The sequence below is a fragment of the Danio rerio genome, chromosome 20, assembly GCF_052040795.2.
Source record: "Danio rerio strain M-AB ecotype USA chromosome 20, GRCz13ab, whole genome shotgun sequence".
Classification (NCBI taxonomy): Eukaryota; Metazoa; Chordata; class Actinopteri; order Cypriniformes; family Danionidae; genus Danio; species Danio rerio.
Genome location: NC_141040.1, coordinates 45,355,861 through 45,375,922, shown reverse-complemented (window position 1 = coordinate 45,375,922; position 20,062 = coordinate 45,355,861). Strand labels below are relative to the sequence as shown.

General features: G+C 34.7%; 1 protein-coding gene across 1 annotated transcript in view; it reads right to left on the bottom strand.

Annotated features, from left to right (window-relative positions):
* man1a1 (mannosidase, alpha, class 1A, member 1) overlaps positions 1–20,062 on the bottom strand; it is a 219,887-nt gene that overhangs the window by 107,293 nt on the left and 92,532 nt on the right. Inside the window, exon 4 of the mRNA XM_087298827.1 lies at positions 19,613–19,693. Within this exon, the coding sequence (XP_087154953.1) occupies positions 19,613–19,693 (81 nt within the window). The remainder of the gene's footprint in view (positions 1–19,612; positions 19,694–20,062) is intronic.

Genomic DNA, 20,062 nt, shown 5'->3' with positions numbered 1-20,062 from the left:
GATGGAAAAGGATTCAATAAAAGCGGCAAGTGGCCACTTAGTTCTGATTGCGTTTGTGTTGCTGCTGATACAGTGTGAAATTGCAGCTTAGTAAAGCTTGTTTGAGCTCCGTCCAGCTTGGCTGTGGGAGCTGAAATGAGTCTGATTCCTCCAATGGTCTGTCACAGCAGTTGGGTCTGACCTTAAAACCCCAACACTGCCGCAGGGAGAGCCGAAAACACCATAATAATACAGAGAAATAGAGAAAACTGGAATATAGACCATTTCAATGAGGTCATGTCATTGGCCCATGAACATTTCCTGCTTGTTTTCAAACTATTTCATAAGTAACAAGAGGCAATTCAATCATAACTTACTGTTAAAACAGCTCTCATAACATTATTTATCAATATGTGGCTCTTTTTGGATTCTATAGAAATTAAAAATGTAAAACAGGAAATACGTTAGGACCATTGTTTTTGTTTACATCCCTCAAAATGGGCTATATAAAATGTTTATATAATGATGTATAAGGATATATGTATAAGGATGCTTTCACACCTAGATGTTTGTTTCGGAACCTGGCACTTTTGCCCCCTTAGCTTGATTTGTTAGAGCAAACCAAAACAATCAGTCCGGGACAGCACTAAGATCCATGCACCATAACTTTATATTCTATACTGTACATTATTTCTGTTAAGTGACGAGACTTTTGTCTAAGACTTGTTTGTCAGACCTTAGTGTCCTAATAAAATAATTAAAAATCAAGGCATGATCATAATTTATTTTGGTAAAATAAGTGTAGTCTAGAGGCTTTTGCCTTTCATATAAGCCACTTCTGATGCCAAACGATCAACTACAAGTCAAGTTATTATTTAATGTTTCTAAAACCTGAATAGGTGACAAGACTTTTGTCAGGTAGTGTATATTTTACAACCCTAGACAATTGAAATGAGGGTATGTATAAGAAAATCTCATCTATGATTTATATTTGGTGACTATGTCCGTGGGTGTCACCACTTAGAATTAAAGTGCACCTTTTAATGTCTTATTTCTCATTGTCCTGAATTGAAATAACAATAACAGATGAGCAGAATCCTGCAAAAAATAAACCAAACTCTGACCAATGTGAGAAGATTTTACTCGCAGGTGACTTGTTTTGATAATCTTAGAAACTTTGCCATGTCAAAGTGAACCACATCAAGAATAAAAAGCGACATTGTAACAATTTTAATCCTCTTTTCAGAACAAAACAATCAATCTTACAGGTGTGAAAGCACCCTAAGAGTGGCTATACAGATCAGTTTTGAGAATTGAACCAAAAGGAATGAGACATTTAGATGCTACTGTAGGCCATTTCTCATACCAAACACGAAGGGGCCAGATGTGAGAGCAGATTTTCCCAATGCAAATTTTGCCCTTATCAGCATGAAGACTCAGAGGTCAAGCGGCTTGATGGACAAGTCATTTGGGGAAAGGGTAAACGAAGGACTGTTATTTCATATAAAATGCGTTTAATAATTAGTGCATCTAGAAAAACCATCCCTTCAATTCAAATAACCGAAACTAGCTCCGTTTTACACAATAATGGATTTTTGGTTTTCAGCCACACGGTTTCTGATGCTTCTCACAGTTATTTAGAGAGATGTTGTGTGTAAGGTCAGTCAATAAAGATTTCCTGTGATTACTGGGTAATATGAAGTGCTTTTCCCAGGAGAAAGCTTACATTTAGCACACTTTGCATTAACTAGCTAATCAGTTCCAAAAGCATGGTTGTGATTTGGCCACAAGAACCACAGGTTTTTTTAAGTGTACACTTACAGTACATGCCAATGACTGAATTCTGACCTGTTTCACACACATTTGATAATATTTCCAAAAGAGCATTCATTCATTCATTCATTACATTCATTGGTCGCAGTATAACGAAACACTACACGTTTACACAACCACACCTATGTGCATGCTGACTGTACAAATGAAACATCACGCACACAACATCACTGTTTTCACAAAAACTTGTTTTTTCTGGTTTGCGTGAAGACAACAATTCCAGTTTCAAAAACATGAACTTTAGAACCAGTTCTATATTTTCAAACCAGTTTTCAGGCATTCAAAATGTCGTGTAAATGACCGACCGAAATACCAGAAGCCAAAGATTTTCAGGTTTTACTTGGTATTGTTCTAGAAAAAAATACTAAACATAAAAACCTAAAACAAACACCTGATGATGCTGAACTAAAAGAAAAAGCAAAAATGCCTGTTTATGCAAAGCATGATCAATAAAAATACAATATTCAAATTATACTCAAATTATATAAACTTGCACTCACAATGATTAATTTAAGTTAAAATTAATAATTAAATTAAAATAAAAAAGTTAAATAAAATAAAATAGGTAGGCTGTGATGTTGACATGATGCTGAGTTAGTACTAATGGGCCCAAAGTGTGCCAAGAAAATATCCCACACACCATTACTCCACCACCACCAGCCTAAACTGTTGATACAAGGCAGGATGTATCCATGCTTTGTTGTTGTTGATGCCGAATTCTAACCCTACCATCCAAACGTCGCAGCAAAAATTGAGACTCTTCCGAATTTTGGTGAGCCTGTGCGAATTGTACCCTCAGTTTTCCTGTTCTTAGCTTACAGGAGTGGCACCCAGTATGGTCTTCTGCTGCTGTAGCCCATCCACCTCATGGTTCGACATGTTGTGCATTCAGAGGTGCTCTTCTGCATACCTTGATTGTAACGAGTGGTTATTTGAGTTACTGTTGCCTTTCTATCAGCTCAAACCAGTCTGGCCATTCTCCTCTGACATCACCAAGGCACTCGTGTCCACAGGACCGCCGCTCACTGGATAGTTTCTCTTTTTCGGACCATTCTCTGAAAACCCTAGATATGGCTGTGCATGAGAATCCCAGTAGATCAGCAGTTTCTGAAATACTTAGACCAGCCCGTCTAGCACCAACAACCACGCCACGTTCAAAGTCATTTAAATTACCTTTCTTCTCCATTCTGATGCTCTGTTTGAACTGCAGCAGATCGTCTTGACCATGTCTACATGACAAATTGCATTGAATTGATGCCATGTAATTAGCAGATTAGAAACTTGTGTTAACAAGCAGTTGGAAAGGTGTACATAATAAATATAGAAGGTATAGGAAACTTTATGGGGCCCTAACGACCCATTCACATGGGGGGTTGGCGTCAATGCCTACCATTCACTTTGAATAAGTGACGTCAAGCCGACCTGAATTGTGGGTCCGTCGGTTGAGTTGCTCACTACAGATTGAGTCAGCCACAACTTCAGACACGCCCTCTGTCAAGCCTTGATGCAGAAGCCCCGTGTGAATTGGGCGTAAATTCCTTGCTTATTGGTTAAGTCATTTTTATATTTATTTATTTTAAAGTGTTTTCATGCCTAAATAAAATGAAAGCACAGAACAAATTGACATTTAAAAGCAAGGGCTGTCCCCTGGTGGTTTGGCGGTATGGGTTGCGTAAAGGGAGGATTGGCCCTTTATTGCCACCCTTCATAAAAGATTCAAAATACAGGAGAAATACTGGAAAATACCTTTACGAGATGAAAGCGGAAAAGAATTGTAAAATACAGGAGTATCCTGAGGAAAACTGGAGGGTTGACAGGTATGGCCTTCAGTCACATATATTGTAGTCAAATACGCCAATGATTCTACATTATATTTTCGAACAACTTCAAATTAAAAAATTACACTAATGACATTCAAAATAAATCTGAATAATTTTAATATTGGGCTATTTAGTATAACAATTGTTTAAAAAAAAAAGAAAAAACAAAGTGATTATAATCAATGCTAATTTAAACAACGGCACAAAACCTAATTATGCATCCCAGCGGCTGACAAACTGTAGCCAGTAGAAAGACAATGAAGTCCAGTGAGGACATTGAAGACATAATTTTTTCCATCTCATGTTCTGCAGCTCGTTTCTCAGTGCTGATAGCCCTGCAAATGTACCAGAGACTGATAGAAACCCAAACCCTCCTCCTGAGACCTCCTTTCTTCTCTTCCTTTCTTCTCTCTTTGCCAGGCCTGTTCTCAACTGCATAATACATTAAAAAAATAGACCATTCTTGTCAAATAGTTATGAGTCGAACACGTTTTCGCATGCAGAAAAAAAAATCATGCTCTTTACGTACAGTATGGCCTCCGTTTTACATTTCTGAATTGTGAAAACACAGAGCTGAATTTGAAGGAAGTAACTCTGGGGATGGGAGATAAATTGGCCTTGCTTTTAATAGTAGGAAAAGCTGGTCCTTTGGGAACCAGAAGGCCATGAGAGAGAAACAGAGAAAGAGGGAGAGAGAGAGTGAGTCATCCTCGCAAATGTACAAAAAAATAAATTTAATTGGCTGGGGTTCGCTGAAGAACATCAGCATCTGCTATAACACCGATTAACTGCTCAAGCGAGCTCACAACATTAACAACACAAACAAGCCATTATGTGGGTGAAACAGTCTGACGTACCTGGTCATTACCTGATTAAACCTCACGTCCCGAGTGGCACTTCTGCTCTCCTTAACAATTCACGACTCTTTTGCCATAATGACTAATCAACATATATGCGCTGATGACACATGACGAGTTGTGAAGATGCAGAAACGGTGATAGTGAAGATGTAAACAGTACTGACGCAGAGGAAAAGTCTGAAAGAGCGTATGATGGAGAGGAAAGTTTAGGATTTGTTATGAAGGTGTGGAAAGAAGAGCTGGGTCAGTTTAAAAGTACAGACAGACCAAGTTAAAGGTCAGCCAGGTGTCTAGCTTGCTTGGTTTGTGTTTGGACATGTCAAAAAAAAAAAAAAAAAGTAAAATAAAACATGTCAAATAAAATTTATTATTAAAATAAAATAATTATTAAATAAAAACAGCACAATGGTGCAGTAAGTAGCACAATCGCCTCACAGCAAGAAGGTTGCTGGTTTGAGCATCGGCTGGGTCAGTTGGTGTTTCTATTTGCATGGTCTCCCCGTGTTGGTGTGTCTGGGTGCTCCAGTTTCCCCCACAAGTTCAAAGACATGCACTAATCAATCTTAATATTAAAATTAAATATAAAAAATAAAACAAATTAATAAAATTTAATAGTAAATAAAATAATTAAAAATATATTTATAAATAATAATTTATTATACATACATACATACATACATACATACATACATACATACATACATACATACATACATACATACATACATACATACATACATACATACATACATACATACATACATACATACATATATATATATATACATACATACATACATACATACATACATACATACATACATACATATATATATATATATATATATATATATATATATATATATATATATATATATATATATATATATATATATATATATATATATATATATATATATATATATATATATATATATATATATATATATATATATATATTCATATATAGCTATTAAATTATTAATCTAAATTATCTGAGAACTAAATATAAAATAAAAATAAAATAATTTTAATCTAAAATTAAATTAAATTATTAAATAAAAAATGTATTTTGTTTATGTATTAAAATTAAATTAAAATCAAAACATGTTAAATAAAAAAATTAAAATAAAATATTTATTAAATTCAATTCATTTCAATTACAATAAAATTAAAATTTATTTAAAATTAAATATAAAAATGTAAAAAACTGTCAAAATTAAGACTATTTTAAGTCTATTTTATTTAATACAAATTATATTATTTATTAAAATTTAAAGTAAAATCAAAACATGTCAAACAAAATAAATTAAATAAATAATAAATGCAATAAAATTAAAATTAAATATAAATTATTGTACAATATGGTTGCCGTCGCATCATCCAGGTGGATGCTGCACAGTGGTGGTGGCTGAGGAGATTGCCCCCTATGTGTAAATCAATTTGAGTGCCCAGAAAAGTGTTATATAAATGTAAGGAATTATTAGTATTTTATAAAAATAAAAGAAAATAAAACAATTGTCAAAATTAAGACGTCGAAAAATAAATAATAAAATAAAATAAATATTAAATATTTAAATTTAAATTGAAATTTAATTAAATAAAATTAAGATTAACAAGTAACAAAAATGTATTAAACTAAATTAATCTAAAAATTCAATATACAATAATAAATAGAGTAGTTTAATTAAAATTAAATCTAAAATAAAATTAAATTACATTAAATTAAATCATTCATTAAAACTTAATGAAAATCAAATCGTGTCAAATAAAATAAATGGATAAAATCAACATTAAATTCAATTCAAATAAATGATATTAAAATTTAAATTAATATTAAAATTAAGCATAAAAAAGTAAAAGTAACAGTTTTTTAGTTTTACACATACTTTAGTATACACACGCACTGATATGTACAGTAGAGTACAATTAAAATTAAAAACTATTTCTGTTCAACACGTCACCATTAGTAAAAAAAAAAAAAAAAAAAAAAAAACTTTTTTAAATCCTCCCCAGCTGAGCTTATTCTTGAAACATACTAGAGGACCCAGGTCAAAAAAAGTTAATCAATCTCTGAACCCGCATGACTGGAAAAACTTGCTTGCAAATCTCAAGACAACAAAATACAGCTTTCATCATCCACACCAATCAAGTCATGTGTGCAAGTCAGGTGCATGTACAGCTTCAAGGCAGTACAAAGAACACTTAAGCCTAGTGGATTTACTTTGAACTCTCTCTCTTATTCCATCTGGATCTACAAAAAAAAAAAAGTAGAAACGTATGATGGGATGGCCAGAGATCTAGAGGAGCTACGGCTGAGACGGAAGTGCTGAAACCCTGAGATAAATAAGTGGCAGCTGGAGCTTTTTGCACATCTACGTCTAATGTACCCTGTGAAAGAAGGCCAGCGGAGAGATGAATGGAGATCACGACCCTGAATACCTGCACTTATCGCCACTTATCACCTGGGCTTACATTTCGGAGGTTAACGAGAGAGCCATTCTGGAGCCATGGGCTGCCGTCTGAAGGCTTCACAAGCTTGAAAGTTTTAAATGAGATTTTACGCACTGGGCTTCTAAGAGATATGCAGAGAGTAACTGCATCAAAGTTTACGCTCACTGGCCTGACTGGAAACTGGAAATAAAGTAAACTCACTTGTTTTGTATAAGCCAACATGAGGTTGTGCATTTTTAGGTCCCATATTGTATGGAGAAAATTGCTTGTCATGCTCTATCAGAGGAGGGAAGATCTCTTGCTAATCGCAGGTGTGCTGAGCGTCTGGAGTATTCACAGGAATGAGTGGAAAACAAGTCGTTTAGCTCTCAGAAATAGATAAAAAAGTCGTTCACGGCTAAGTAATGTTGCTTTATGTGATGCCACGAAAGCTTCATTTCTCTGCTCATTGCAGTTAAATTGTTGTGGTGGCTCAGCACAGCTGGAAACAGACGTGATGGTAATCGCCATCTAAAAACATCACAATTCAACAAATGGGCAAATTAGTGTAATTGAAAATTCTGCATTAAAGAACTCTGTTGAATGGCATTCAAAAAAAAAAAAAAAAAAACTAAAAGTAAGATAAAATAAAATAAATGCAAAAATTATATTGAATTCAATTAATTAATTAAAGCTAAATGTAATTATTTATTAAAATTGTAAAATAAAAAATGTAATGTAAAATAAAAAAATAAACTAAAATAAATATATAAACTAAATATATCATTAAAATGAAATAAAAAATATTTTAATTACAATACATTAAAAGTGAATAAAAAGTAATTAAAATTAAAAAGTAATTAAATCTAAATTAATTAATTAAAATTAAATTAAACTTAAAACATGGCAAATAAAATGAAAAATATTTTTTTTTAAATTAAAATGCAATAAATGATTAATCAAAATGCAACTCAAATTAAATTGCTCAGTTAAATTTAATTCAAAAACTAAATTCAATTTAATTAAAACTGAAACATGTAAAATAAAATACAAAATAAATTAATAAAATAAAAAATACATTAAATTTAATTAAAAAATAAATAAATAAATAAAAATAAAAATTTAATCAATTATTTAAAATAAAACATGTCAAATAAAATAAAAATAAATAAATAAAATAAAAATAAATAAAAATATTAAATATATAAATATAAAATATTAAAATGAAATAAAAAAATTAATTTAAATATAATCCAAATTTAATTATTCAATCAAAATAAAGTTAAGTTTAATTTAAATTAAAACATGTTAAATAAAATAATAAACAAAATAAAATATCATTAAAATGAAATAAAAACTAAATTAATAAAAATGAAATAAAAATTAAATCATTTAATTACAACAATATAAAGTTGAATAAAAAAATTATTTAATAAAATTAAATAAACAAATATTAAAATGTAATTCAAATTAAATTATTAAATTAACATTCAAGTAAAATAAATTTTAATTAAAATTAAAACATGTCAAATAAAATAAAATAAATATTACATTAAATTAAAATAAAAATAAATTAAGTAAAAGTAAATTAAAACTAAATAATTAAATTACTATTCAGTTAAAAGTAAATTTAAATTAAAACTAAATAAAAAAATAGTATTAAATCAATAAAATAATTTAATAATTAAAAGTAATTAACTAAAATAAATGAAAAATGTCAAATAAAAAAATAAAGCAAAATAAATATAAAAATAAAATGAAATAAATAAATAAATAAAAATAAAAATGTAAATAAATAATTTCATTACAAGTACAAAAAAAATAATGCAATTAAAATTACATTAAAATTCGATTTAATTGCAATACATTTAATATTAAATTTAAATATACAATTTTAACATTTTTAATTTTAAATAAGTCAAAAGTACATAAGATTTCATAGATACACATACAATATCGCTGATGTCTTCAATACAGTACAGTTAAAAACAAAATAAATTTCACAATCCAATTACAACAAAAGACACTATCGGACAGCAAGAAATTGGCAAATTAGTGTAATTGAAAACGATGCATTAAACAACTCTGCTGAATGGCATTCTCATTATACGAGCGGTACACAATAGCTGTGTCACTCAGTGCAGAATCCTGACATTAAAGATTCATGCTCCGGCTTCAGCATTGTTTAAAGAATGACAAAAAGAACACTGCACGCATTTACAGTAAAGATGTCTCCTGACAGAAACAAACGACTGTGGACCGAGCGAGGATGATTAATTTCCTCTGCCTACTGTAAACAAGTCAAATGCATTTTTAATCATTCCAGAAAAATAACGGCAATAACGAGCCATCAGCCTACAGACTGCTAATGAGTGGTAATACGTTTGAGTCTCTGAGACGCAACAGCGATGAATACCGGTGTTCTCATATTCAATCCCTCCCGACCGACTATATGGAGACTTCGGTAGAGTGAAGGAAGGTTTGGGCAGCAGTTATGAAGAAACAGATGTTATGATCATTAGCAATGACGGCATCATTTATCCCGCTTTGCCCTGCCTGCGGAGCTGGACTGAATGCTCCCCAGTTCATGTAATTATGTTGCTTAAGCGCCTTTTATCAGATTGCTATTGTTTGGAATTTGCTAGGCAACTAAAACGAGGTAGTAATGGCTCAGCCGCATGGCTTTAGTGTAAACATGCACTCAATAAAAGCACCTACACTTATGTCATTCTTTATTCTTATGGAAACAGCAGGGTTTTGCATGTCAGGGATCCAAGACTATTGCTGGACCTGTGCACTGGACTCAATGTGAAATGTGGAAAATATGCAAATGCAAATAAAGAAACAATCAATTTTGATTAAAAGATAAATATGCATACATATACAAAATATATGCATTAAAAAATATAAACTATTATTAAACTATTATAAAAGTAATAGTTGTAGACATTATTTATTTATTTATTTATATATTTATTTATCATTTTATTTGTTAATAATAATCAACATTTTATTTATAGACACTTCTTATTTTTTAGCCATTATTAATGATGAATGAATGACTATATATATATATATATATATATATATATATATATATATATATATATATATATATATATATATATATATATACACACACACACACATATATATATGTATATATATATATATATATATATATATATATATATATGTATATATATATATATATATATATATATATATATGTATGTATATATATATATATGTATATATATATATATATATATATATATATATATATATATATATATATATATATATATATATATATATATATATATATATATATATATATATATATATACACTGTTGGGAGGAGTGCGTTGGCTCGAGGCTGCAGGCAGAGTGCCTTAGTGTCTCACCAGTGACTATATACAGTCATAATACACTGGTACAAGTGTAATATTGCATTTATAGAACAGTTTGAAGGCATAATTGTGTATAAAAAAAGAAACCAGAGAGTTTCAAAAACCTTTTAAATATGGAACTACTTACAGTACTCCCGCCATTCAATCACATCTATAGCTGACGTCAGAACAGCAGAAACCCTTGCTAATTTTACCAATGTCACTTTACAGCTAGTGTTTGAATGATTCCCTAGCGTAATGTCTAAAGTGATGACAAAATGTTTGATTTTGCTCACATTTTACAAATATAAGGCTGAACGGCATGAAATGCCATAAGTCTAGAGAGTTTTCCTAGTATTTCTCTACTGCAATCAGGATATCATAATAATTAGTCTTAAAAAGGCCAAAGCAAAGCAAACAGTACCAGATTACTATGGTATAAATACAGCATTACAACATATAAAAGAGAGATTTACATGAATATAATGATTTGATCAGCTGTAGTTTGAATTACACCGAGTTATTCTCCTCTAAGGACTTATTATGCCATCTTTGTTGCCATCTTGTGGCAAAACGTCAACTGTCTTTACTCTGTTCAATGACAGGCTGATGGCTGCCTCTGCGCTGTATCTCCAAAATGATAATTAAAAATAGGCACTATCCTTATAAATAAACTGCATAGTTGCAATTTACAATCTACATTCTCGCCAGAAAAGCCTCAAATGTACATTATGTTGTCCAACAGCTGCAATATTTGTCAAACTGTAGTTTGTTGATGAGTTTATTGATATATTGTCACTCTATGTGCGTGAAGTAATACACGTAAAAAGTGTGAAAAGGCTGTGCATGTGCTGATAATGCAGAGTATCACACGGCTATCCACCAATCAGACTCGAGACCCAGATAGAACTGTTGTATAAAAATATATAATACATATATAATGCACTTATCAATAAAATACATGCATTTTATCATATAAATAATGTTATACAACTATAATTTTGTATATATTACAATTTGGATGGATTAAATTAATCTTATGCATGAAAAAAAACCTTAACATGCATGTTTGTTGTCAACATATAAACTACATGGGCAGTTTGTTAGTAAGTTAGTATTTTTGCAGCCATATATCTCAGTCAAGATATAGAAAAATCTAAGCCACAGAAGAGACTTGCCAGGGGTTATGTAGAATGAATTATAGAGCACGAAAAACGAAAAAAAGGCTGAAAATCGATATGTGATCCATTAAGGAGTTAAGTGCTGTGTTCTGACAGGTGGCTCTGTCCCAGGCTGCTCATGTCAATGATGGAAAACCATCCGGGCGTAAATAATGCACAAATAAATCAGCCGGAGATTAATCCTCTCATCGTTCAGGAGAGGGGACCCAGCACAGCCAACAACACCAGCTTCTGAAGCCGCCTGTCAATGTGGCCATTCGTTGAGGAGCATGTGCGATATTTGCATGAAGGCTATCTCTCATGACGATGAAAGATTCATCAAAGAGCAGAGACTCGCTTTGAGTGCCAGCCAAGGCGCTGAGGCCGTCAGCAGCTAGAAGAAATCACACCGCTTTTCAATTTTAGCAGCACGTCCACCACCCCGACCCATTGAGATGCTTTATGTTACATGCATGTGGACATTCAAAAGGGTGATGAGGAATAGGCTGTGTTGCCTGGCAGAACGCCAGAATTGCATTGATATGAGTTGCAATTTTCAGCAGTCATTACTCCAGATATCAGTCACACGATCCATCAGCAAAAAAAAGTGCAGTACTGTAAAAAAAAAATAATAATGATAATAACATTTTTTTAGTGACAATGCTGCATTTTAAATTAGAGCATCATTTATTTGAAAGAGAAACACATCGTAATTTAACAAATGTTTTTGCTGTCACTGAATAAATAATAAATATTGATAAAAAAAAACATGCTGGTTTAAAAATCAAGAAAAAAAAATAATATTATCAGTGCTGAAAACACCTGTGGCTTAATGTTTTTTTTTTTTTCATTTTTTAATGGAAACTGTAATAGATTTTTTAAAGGGTCATGACACCCCCCACTTTCGGTTCAGGTCCACCTCAGATTTTTTTCAAACGATGCATCATAGTGGGCATGGAGCACTGCGAGCAAAGGCCAGGAAAGGGTGTGGCCAGCAGAGCAGGGGAGAAGGAGGGGAGCGAGCAACTGTCAGTCGGTTCACAAAATGAGACACAAACCATGCGGAGACCCATGATTTTATAGTTTACAAAGTTAAAATGCAAAGAAATAAACAGTAATTTAATGCCCTGCTACATTTGTCATTTCAAATACAGATAACCACAGTTTATATCACTATAAAGATAATCGTGTTCATATAAACACTGAATAAGGACTTTTCCCTCAATCCTTGGGTCTGAATGCAGACTCTCTGCCCTGTCTATTTTAACCAAGTGTGCCGCAAGCCTGCGTTTGAGTGAAGGTTTCGGCCGTTAGATCGCCCCCTGGGGGCTGGCTGCAGTACAAGTCATAAAGCCCGCCTCCTCCGTGTTAATGAAGGAGACTTGAGCCCAAATAAAAAAAATTATTACACTTGCAATAAAATGTCCCGAAAGATGGTTCTGGTCGATTAAGGCACTGGTTATTGTGCTGAAATAGGTGCAGATCTTCATTTTTGTAAACAGTTTGTTTTTAGCAGTAATTTAATGCTGGGCGTGTCATCGTGATTGACAGCTGTGATTGACAGTTTCTCAAAGCAGACCGTCTGAGCTTCGGCAGGAGACTGAAGTAGACTGAAATGTTATTATTCGATTTCTGTGTTATTTTACCATGACAAAATGAGTTCAGCAGTAAACTATAGTTTCTGACATACATGATCCTGGTGGAACACTGTTTATTCGCTAAGTTCATGGCTTTTTTCGGGCTTTATTAGTTTGCTGATACACGCCTAGCCACCCAGATAGCAAAACACAGTTCCGGCTAGATTCTCGCCTGCCGGAGACTTATCTCTTAGAGCTCAGACTGACTACCTCTGCTGGACCTACTCCGGATGCCTGGACTCACTACCCAATTCCAGCCCGAGTCAATCGAGCCAGATGTGGCGGCCGAGCGAGCCGGCACTGCCGCATGCGAGCCGGAATCAGCCCGCGACGCCGCGAGTAGGTTATGCGCTGCGGCCTGGAGCTGGTGCGATTGAATATATAAAACCCTCATATTTGTTAACGTTATTACATCCATTTGTGTTGATATGACAGCAAACGCATGCTGAGAAGTTCGGGGGGCGTGGTTAATTTTACATAAAGCGTTTGGTTGGAAGCTCGTCTCCGCTCATTTTCGCGGCTCCTCCTCTGGCTCCATCAGACAATCCTTCTGCGCATGTCAAGGCTCCAATTTCAGCAGTCTTTTGCGACAGTTTGTGCCCGTCAAGCAGGCGTTTTGCCCTCAAGGCGTTCAATGGGAAAAAGGGCTGTCGCGTCGTCCATATTTTTTACAGTCATTGATTTTAACCATTAGCCCTGCTGGTAATCTGGAGGATTTCGGCGAACACAGCAGCACGGCAATGTGTTTAAATGTGAACGAACCCCTGATAAAAGACAACGCCAGCCATTCTCCAATTCTCGTACTGCTCTCCCGACAAAAATGCTTGCAGCACACAAAACTTTGCGGTATTGACCCTGACAGGATTGTGGGGAAAAACATACAACAAACCCCCTGGATCATGCAAACAAACACATACAAGCCTTCATGAACGACTAAATACTGCGTGCCGTGGGTCCGCGAACGCGTCTCACCCAGTCATCAACGTAGGATTTCACAGTTGAGCTTGGCACTGCCAGCCAGGTCTGCTTTGCGCTCAGAAAGCACATGCTCTCATGAATATTTAAGAAGCCAGCTCTTCTCATAGGATAAGAAAACTCCGCTATGAATAATAATGAGAAACTGAGGCATCATCTTTGCACTTGCAGTTGCGATTTTGATTTTGACAACACAAATACTGCAGTCACCTCAACGGAAACCCTTCCTCTGCTTTTATGAGTGGAGAATGAAAAGAAGCGACTGACGTAATGTGCTTTTTTCGCTCAGAGTTGACTGTTTTCAACTGCGAACGCATGGCGTGCAACAACAAAAACGCGAGGTGCAGCAGGTGGTTAAAATGCAAGGTGTGCAAGGCACATAGTCAGCATGCAAAATGCTCGCAGTCGTTAGTAAATCATTCAAAATATGTGCCTCAATACAAAAAGAGCGTTCGGTATGATCAGCCCCTAACTGTGCTGCAAATGGAGTTCCATACCTGATATGTACAAAAACACTAATACATTTAAATTCATCAACTCTATTAATCTATCAACCAACCATTTTTTCTACACATCTTTACATTCATTCACCCATTTTTCATCCATCTATCCATCTGTTCATCTATTGATTTGTCTATGCATCCATCCATGCATCCATTCGTTCATCTGTCCATCCACCTCCCTATCTGGTAAATGGCAATGCCATCTATTTACCCCTTCTCCATCAGTCCATCCATGCATCCATCCATCTATCTATCCATCTGTTCATCCATCCATCCTATTAATTTATCAATTAACCATTTTTCTAAACATTTTTACATTTATTCACCCATTTTTCATCCATTCATCTATCCATCTGTCCATCTATTGATCCGTCCAAGCATCCATCCATGTTCACTCATCCGTCCGTCCGTCCATCCATCCATCCATCCATCCATCCATCTCTCCATCTGGTAAATGGCAATCTCTCCGCCCATTCGTCCGTCCATCCATCCATCCATCCATCCATCCATCCATCCATCCATCTCTCCATCTGGTAAATGGCAATCTCTCCGCCCATTTGTCTGTCTATCTATACACACCTTTTCCATCCATCCATCCATCCATCCATCCATCCATCCATCCATCCAACCGTTTTTCTACACATCTTTACATTCACCCATTTCTCATCCATTCATCCGTCCAAGCATCCATTAATCCATCCATCTGTTCGTTCATTTATCCACCCATCCATCCATTCATTCGTTCATCTATCCATCTATGCATCCATTTTTACACCTTTCTATCTACTATTTAATCTATCAATCCTCCAATTTTTGACACATCTAATTGTGTGCTTCGCAGACTTTGCTTGATTGAAAACATGCCCTATGCAAGTTGCTTTAAAATACAAGTGTCACAAAGGTTTTATATTATTAGAAACAAATTCCAAAAAACACCAAATATTCCAGTTTTTAACCTTGAATCATGCAAGAACGCATATGTTGAAAAGTAAAAACGATAACGAAAAACACGTCATTTTACTTGGCAGTACATGGAAACCATATAGATCCAAAGGCAGCCAAGAAAATCTTCTTCACAGTGGTGATAGTGACATTATTACCCACCAGTTCATTTAACCACATGGTGTTGGAGGAATCCCATAATGGGTTTGGGTTTCCAAAAGATTCCATTCTCCAAAAGCCAAGTAAGAATTTAAATCCAGACAAATTGACCAAGATCTCCTGTCGTGGGTTGGCTACCTGAAGGCTACAGATCTCCACTAATCAACATTTCTCAGAACAGGGCGCACATTATTATGAAGGTAGGCAGGAGGGCGTCTCATTATCCTGAGTGTCTGAGATTACCGCAGTGAAGGACTTTCATCAGTGCTTGCTGTGCTTCAAACCTGGACTCACTGCTGCCCACTTTGTATTCATCCGCTTCGTACGGTTTTCCTCCCTAGTCAATACACAGTGATGAAACCAGCTTGCGTCTTGCTGAGAGAACAATAATGTAGTGTTCAAAGATTTATATCACCGTTAGACTATTCACAACAAGAGAGATAGCTGAGACCTTCGGTGTTATCTGAAACGTTGTTTGACAACCAACTATTTACTTTCAACAGGCAGCGTTTCTTCGCGACACACACCCATCTTATATAAGCCGTCAAAGGAAATCTGAATCTCGGTGCGGGATGACATTAAGAGGTCACGTCTCATTAAAGGGAGTGGACTACAATGGGGTTAGGCGGATAAGGGTATAATGTGTCAGATGTAGAGATTGTGCGGTAAGGTTTGTGTGGGGTTCAGTAGGCTTTCATGCTTTATTTGATTCATTATAATGAAATACATTAGCAGTTATTTAGTATGCTAAAAATTTAACAAGGACAAAGTTTTAACAGAAAATAACAATGATTGTTAAAAAAAATATACATTTATTTTAATCCAGTGATTTACATTTATTTTAATTTCCATTTGATAATTAACAAAATAGTTTTCATGGTTAAGCAATAGCACTTAAACGCAAAGAAAAAATGATAATAAATTTATATTTACTTAAATGAAAATAATACATTTGTTCACTTGTTTATTATCCAATAATAATTATTTTAATTATTAAAAATAAATAACAATTATTTTATAAACAAATTTATTGTTTATAAAATAAACAATTATTTATGCTAATATATTTCATCATTGTAATCGAATCACAGCATTATGTAAAAAAAGTGCTCAATAAACATGCATTAAAACCTGCTGTTGAAATATTTTAGATTATAACATGTTATTAATGTTAAAAAATGTAAACATTAACATAAGTTTGAAAATCTACAATATTATTTTCATATAATTAAAAATTTCTACATTACACCTCACTTTGCAAAAATGTGTGTGCATAGTATATAAAAACAACAAATTATTAGTAATATTTTTGTTATTATTATTGCATTATTTTGCTTAAATTAGTGCTATGCAATTAGTCAGTATAAATATTGAAATAAAAACTTAGCCTAAAGGATAATGATAAAATGTATTGCTTCATAATATTTATTATACTTAATTAGGTACACCTATTCTAATCAGCCAATCACATAGCAGCAACTCGTAGCAGCAGTAGACATAGTCTAGAGCACAGGTGTCAAACTCAGTTCCAAAAGGGCCGCAGCTCTGCACAGTTTAGTTCCAACCCTAATTAAACACACCTGATCAAACTAATTGAGTCCTTCAGGCTTGTATGAAACCTACAGGTAAGTGTGTTGAAGCAGGGTTGGAACTAAACTGTGCAGGGCTTCGGCCCTCCAGGAATTGAATTTGACACCCCTGGTCTAGATGATCTGCTGCAGTTTAAACAGAGCATCATCAGAAACGTTTTTTAATGACTTTTTATGTGGCATGATTGTTGGTGCCAGATGGGCTGATCTGATTATTTCAGAAACTGCTGATCTACTGGAATTTTCACGCACAACCATCTCTAGAATTTACAGAGAATGGTCGGATAAAGAGAAAATATCCAGTGGGCACAAATGCATTTTTGATGCAAGAAGTCAGAGGAGAATGGCCAGACTGGTTCGAGCTGATAGAAAGGCAGCAGAAACTCAAATAACCACTTGTTACAACCGAAGTATGCAGAAGAGCATTTCTGAACGCACAACATGTCCAACCTTGAGACGGATGGACTACAGCAGCAGAAGACCACACCGGGTGCCACTCCTGTCAGCTAAGAACAGAAAACTGAGGCTACAATTTGCACAGGCTCACCAAAATTGGACAATATAAGATTGGGTAAAATGTCGCCTGGTCTGATGAGTCTCGATTTCAGCAGCAACATTCGCATGGTAGGGTCAGAATTTAGCATTAACAACATGAAAGCATGGATACATCCTGCCTTCTATCAATGATTTAGGCTGGTGCTGGTGGTGTATTGGTGTGGGGGATATTTTCTTGTCACACTTTGGGCCCGACAGTACCAACTGAGCATCATGTCAACGCCACAGCCTACCTGAGGTGTACCCATCTTCTGATAGCTACTTCCACCAGGATAATGCACCATGACATAAAGCATGAATCAACTCAGACTGGTTTCTTGAACATGACAATGAGTTCACTGTACTAAAACGGCCTCCACAGTCACCGGACCTCAATCCAATAGAGCAGGGGATGTAGTAGAATGGGAGATTCGCATCATGAATGTGCAGCCGACAAACCTGCAGTAACTGTGTGATGCCATCATGTCAATATGGACCAAACTCTCTGAGGAATATTTCCAGAACCTTGTTGAATCTACCCCATGAAGGTTTAAGGCAGTTCTAAAGGCAAAATTGGGTCCAATACGGTACTAATAGGGTGTACCTAATAAAGTGGTCGATGAGTGTATTTTATATTATCATCTGAATAAACAATTTTTTTTTTCAAATTAGTTCATTTGCATATATATATATATATATATATATATATATATATATATATATATATATATATATAAGTATATATTATATACTTAATTTAATTTTCATTTCCATTTCCATCAAAGAAAACATTTAAATACCATAGCAATCTACATATGGTCATCTTCAACACGATTAATAAAACATGCAATGCAAAAACAACGCTTCAAAAACAAAAACTTAAATCTATTGAGCCACAGAGGCAAAAATGAACATTTCCCATAAGATTTAATCTTTTCTTTTCTTTTTTCTGCATCACTACTACAGCTACTCTGCGCTAGTAGTTCTGCTGAAGGGGTCTGCCTTACATCAACACAAGCAGAAGAGCAGACAGGCCTGATGAAGCTCACACAGTGATCCGATCCCCCTCCGGACAAAGCTCTGTTCTGCGGCGCACAAAAATGAAAGCTTACACTATCACTGCGAGCACATGCATTTGCTGTGGGACGGTTCAAGAAAAAGCCCTGAGCATTCAGTCGAGAGAAAAGCCACTCTTTCGATTTGAATCAGATCCTTTACGTCCTGGCCAGATGCTTCTGGGAGGGGGGGAAATCTAATTTACAGAACAGGGAGATCTGAAATATGAGCAAAGTTCTGCATTAGCCTGATTCAATGAAGTCTTGGAAATGGGCTTTTGTGTGTATGTGTGCGAGTACTGCAGGCCACGCTTGAGAGTCCAACATCTTTTTTGGCTTTAAAAAAAAAGGCTTTCAATTTATCAAAGTGAGCACAGAGCTTCCAGAATAAGCTCTAAGTGGGATGACCGAGTGTGTGTGTGTGTTTGTTTGACTTGGCTCAACGTTCGGGCAAACAGTCGGACCACCGGGAGAAGACCAGCCCTAATCCCCCCATGGCTCTCCTGAGAGGTCTATTGTGCTCCGCCAACTATAAATGTCAATGATTTCCAACAGATTCGGGGGGAAACGGTGTCTTTAAATGCGTAGGAGCTGAAAACAAATGCCAGCTACAAGCTCCAAGCTTCCTTCAGGCAGTGTGTCAATTATCGCCAGCTTGAATATCAAATCCGTTGGCCATAAGCAGACATTGTGGTTTTGGTAAAGCGTGACAAAACATCTGTAACACTGCAGGTTTACATACCTCTTTGCCTGAGAGATAATAGGCAGACAGAAGGCCTCCGACAAAACGGATGTTCACTTCAAAGACGGAGATTTCAGCATTCTGAAGGAACAAAACACAGGAAAACAAGAGATGATGTTAATATTTAAGCCCCCCTAAAAACTGAGACTGGCTCATTTTGAACTGCAGACTGTTCTCAAAAATGACATTTGGTGCTTCTTAAAACTACTTATTTAAATGAGTTGAAACAACACAATTTTTCGTGTTTTTTTGGGACAACTTAATTGTTTCACAAATTTTTTTAGATTAAACATAAAACAATCAAGTTAACTTGATTTAAAGTGTAAAAAACAAACAAACAAACAAATAACTGATTGCATTTTGAAGGAATAAAGCACAGGAAAACAAGACAAACTGAGACTGGTACTCAAAAAAATGACATTTGCTACTTTTTCCAAATGACTTATTTAA